The 3,752-nt window shown below is 37.4% G+C and overlaps 2 protein-coding genes across 2 annotated transcripts in view; one reads left to right on the forward strand and one right to left on the reverse strand.

Moving 5' to 3' along the window:
• Positions 1-875, reverse strand: part of LOC105625729 (transmembrane protein 53) — a 5,477-nt gene extending 4,602 nt beyond the window's left edge. The window contains 2 exon segments of the mRNA XM_012207051.1: positions 53-295; positions 784-875. Of these exon segments, the coding sequence (XP_012062441.1) occupies positions 53-295; positions 784-875 (335 nt within the window).
• The window catches only part of LOC105625364, a 28,173-nt gene that overhangs the window by 1,116 nt on the left and 23,305 nt on the right, over positions 1-3,752 (forward strand). Inside the window, exon 2 of the mRNA XM_012206701.1 lies at positions 1,122-1,280. Coding sequence (XP_012062091.1) covers positions 1,199-1,280 — 82 coding nt within the window. The 5' untranslated portion in view covers positions 1,122-1,198. The remainder of the gene's footprint in view (positions 1-1,121; positions 1,281-3,752) is intronic.

The raw sequence follows: 3,752 nt of genomic DNA on the forward strand, positions 1-3,752 counted from the left end.
GAGAGAGAGAAAGAGAGAGAGAGAGAGTGAGAAAGAGAGAGAGGAAGAGAGGATGCAATCGGGGGTGAAGTAATGCGCCGGGCATGAACTAGCTTCGCCGGGAGGGTGACTTCTACTCTGCTTGAACTCGAGTTTGCGTCGTTCGAAACGCGCGAACTCACTCGGGAATCGATATCCGAGGGAGTTACAGGAGCTAGGTCGAGGATAACGGCGCATGTGGACGTCCAGTCGCGCGTATGCACATGCAGAAGTGCATACGCAAGAGACCGAATTCACGAGGGAAAAACGTTTATTACTTTTTAATACATTATTTGCATATCGAAAAATAAAAATAACGCAATTTATATATTTATTCGGAAAAATAATGCAAATAACGTAAATAACGTAAATAGAAGAAATTAATGAATTGGGAAATTCATAAAAGATGGATTTAATAAAGTAAAAATTTTGAGACTTTAAGAACTCAATCGAGCCTGTGATTTTCCACACGTATAATTATCCGATCATCTTTTTAAATTAATAACTTATTAGTGAATGAAAATTACAAAAATAAGTGAATTTTTGAGAATATTTAAAATTTCATTAGTCTGTTAACCCTTAGGTCCAGTCCCACAATTTACAGTTAATTCTTAACCGAGGTTCAACTATTCCTTATTTTAGAATTGAAAAGAAATGAGAAATAAATTGAACTTCGATTAAGGGTTACTGTGAGTTATAGAACTGGGCCTTGTGAATCTATTCATTTCTATAATTTTTATCAAGTTGTCTGATACACAATCGAACCTTGGAATAATTTGAATGAACATTCTGTCCCGCTCATTTGAAAGATCGAAAAGAAGGAATCTGTAAATAGTGTTCTGATGGTAAGAGCCCATTCTTGCCGCTTTCCAATTCTCCGCGATATCTTCTGATCTCAAGCGAGTGGCGCCAACTGCGGATAGCACGCGAGGCCGTAGAACAGGTTGCCGTCAAGCAGGCGCTTCGCTGAACCATTCGCAGCATCCGGGAGCTGCGCGCGAGACTCGTAACGCGCGGGACCAAATTGAAGCGAGCGAGAGAGTGAGAGAGAAAGAGAAAGGGAGGAGGTAGAGGAAGCGCGTTTCGAAACTCGAAATCTAAAGAGAAGCACTCAGAGCCACGCGAGCGGCCGCGCGATACGGTACAAGTATTCGGATGTCGGTGTGAACGACGTCACGTTATGTGCATCGAAAAACGTGCGAGCCATGCGAGGCTCGCTTGTGCCGTTTTCTTATTTCTCGTGGCGATTACTCTGCCGTTCGGTGAGTGCATTTTCATTTTTTTTTATTTCAGACCTATAAAAAATACTCCGATTTTTCTATTTGTGAAGAAATATTTCTTGAATATATTATTCGTTATATTATTAATTCTCTTAATTTATTTATGTGATTTAATACAAAATAACATAACATATTTATATAATGCATGTATAACCGATATTTCATGTTTATTGAATAAGCTTTGTTCAATATTGTATAACGTTGTTGATTTAGTTGCAAATAAAATTCGTGCGGTAAACAGGTATTCAATTGAGTAACTTTTAATTACATACATATATAAATTTATATTAATTAAATATTTTTAGTTTATATATTAAGTTAAATTATTAATTTTAATCGGTTTTAGTGATAATTAGTTAAATTGTTATTATGTAAATTACTTAAATTACTATAAATTACGTTAATTGAGAACATATTATATTCATATATAATCATAATTACATATACATTAATTATGCATATAGATTGATTATGTTATTCAATAAACACAGCTTTTTGAAGGATTAGCTGTACATATAAAATTAATACAATAGTGATCGATTACGTCGTCTAGTTTTTTACAAATGATAATCAATTCAACGATCAATCTTCGAAGCACGCAAGATGATTCAATCTTGAGCACGTCAGCCTATGTCTGCGTTTTAATTTATATGGCGCGCTTAAAGAACAGGAATAAAAAAAAAGAAATATGTCTACTTTCGCGTCCGAGATAAAGCTTAAAAACCGAGACGAGACGTTTACCTCGTATTTTAAGAAGAGATGGGGCTATGAATAAAGAACGTTTAAGAGACCGTGATAATATGTAAATTTTGTCTCATAGTTTTTAAAAACCGCGTTACGAACGTTCTCATCCGAAATTAGCCAACTGAGAATCCGCTTCTCATTACTTCACTTCGCCGCGTTACATTATCTTGTAGAAAACACGCAAGAATTATCATTTCATTAGATTTTATCTGTTAATCGGAAACCGCCGTGCGGTGCAGTAGTACAAGTCAGTAATAAATCGTACATTCTAAGAACGACGAATTATTTTGGCGTAAGGCAAGACTCTTGAGATCTCTTCTACAAAGATTCCCTCGTCTGGGACGGAGAAAAACGACGTAATGGAGCGGCTATCTTACATTAAATCCTCTTGTACTTTCATTCCTTAAAGCGCGAAGAATACGCCTTCCATACGACGTCTCCTCCACCTGCGACGCAGCGGAATGGAGAAGAACGGTGTAATAGAGCGGCTATCTCACATTAAATCCTTTCGTACTTTCATTCCTTAAAGCACGAAGAATATGCCCTTCTTATACCACACCTCTTCCATCCGATGGCTCATATCTTAAAAGTGAAAAATAGTCCACTACATCTCCGGGGGAAATTTCCTCGTCGCACAACGGCAGAAACTCCATTCCAACCACCAGGGTTTTCACCTTTACGAAGCGCGAGCGACTTGAAGCGCGGTCTGTTAATTTTCACAATGCATTGTGGACCGCGCAGTCACAATGAAATGCCAGTCCCCGGCTCTCGCCCCGGCGTCTTTCTATAGCGTGATGTAATTAGTTTTGTCGCTGGACGCGTATTAGCAGATTTACGAATTAACATTAAGTGGATTCTCTCTCTTTCTCTCTCTCTTACTCTCTTCGTCTTTTCCTGCCTCTCTATGTATGTGATCCACTTAAACAATGAAAAAACAATGAGCGCCGGGCAATCTAACTTCGCCACTTAACTCGTTTACGATTTATGCGGTTGTTCGCGCGGTTGGTACATTCGCACGTAATTACGTCGTTGCATATTCTCCGTGCAGAACAGGATTAACAAAATAGCGCAAGATTTACAAGGGATGAAACGCATGCATACTGTTTCTACAGTACTTTTTACTTATTTTAGTGCGCTCCACTTATGGCTTAAATGGAGTAATATCGTCCATAAATATCGCAGCGACGACGTTACATAAAACTTCAAAATACGTTTGAGAGAAAGATCTAAATATTTGGAGTGTAATTGAAACATAATATTTGTGCATCTTTTCCATTGTTTCTAAATATTTGTATGACCACTCTACTGCAATTGATCGTTTAATTAAAATTACGGTAATCGTATAAATACGAAGAAATAGAGAATACAGAGAATACTTAAGATTCGTTATAATCATTCTCATTATATTAATAAACTCTTGCGCAAGACCTATAATTCACAGTTATGACGTAACATAATCTCCTCGTAATCGGTTTTTCCTATATTCGTCTCTGTAGACAGCCGTCAAACATTCAATGAATTATTCACTCGAAGGGATGAGCTTAATGCATAATGTGGAATAATTATAGAAAACGGGTTGCATCGTTTTTCATCGATCGTAGGGAATATTCTTTGGAGGGATTATTTATCCTTTTATGAGATAGAGAAATAGAGAAAGAGAGAGAGAGAGAGAGAGAGAGAGAGAGAGAGAGAGAGAGAGAGAGAGAGAAG

Source organism: Atta cephalotes (genome assembly GCF_000143395.1).
Source record: "Atta cephalotes unplaced genomic scaffold scaffold00003, whole genome shotgun sequence".
NCBI classification, from domain to species: Eukaryota; Metazoa; Arthropoda; class Insecta; order Hymenoptera; family Formicidae; genus Atta; species Atta cephalotes.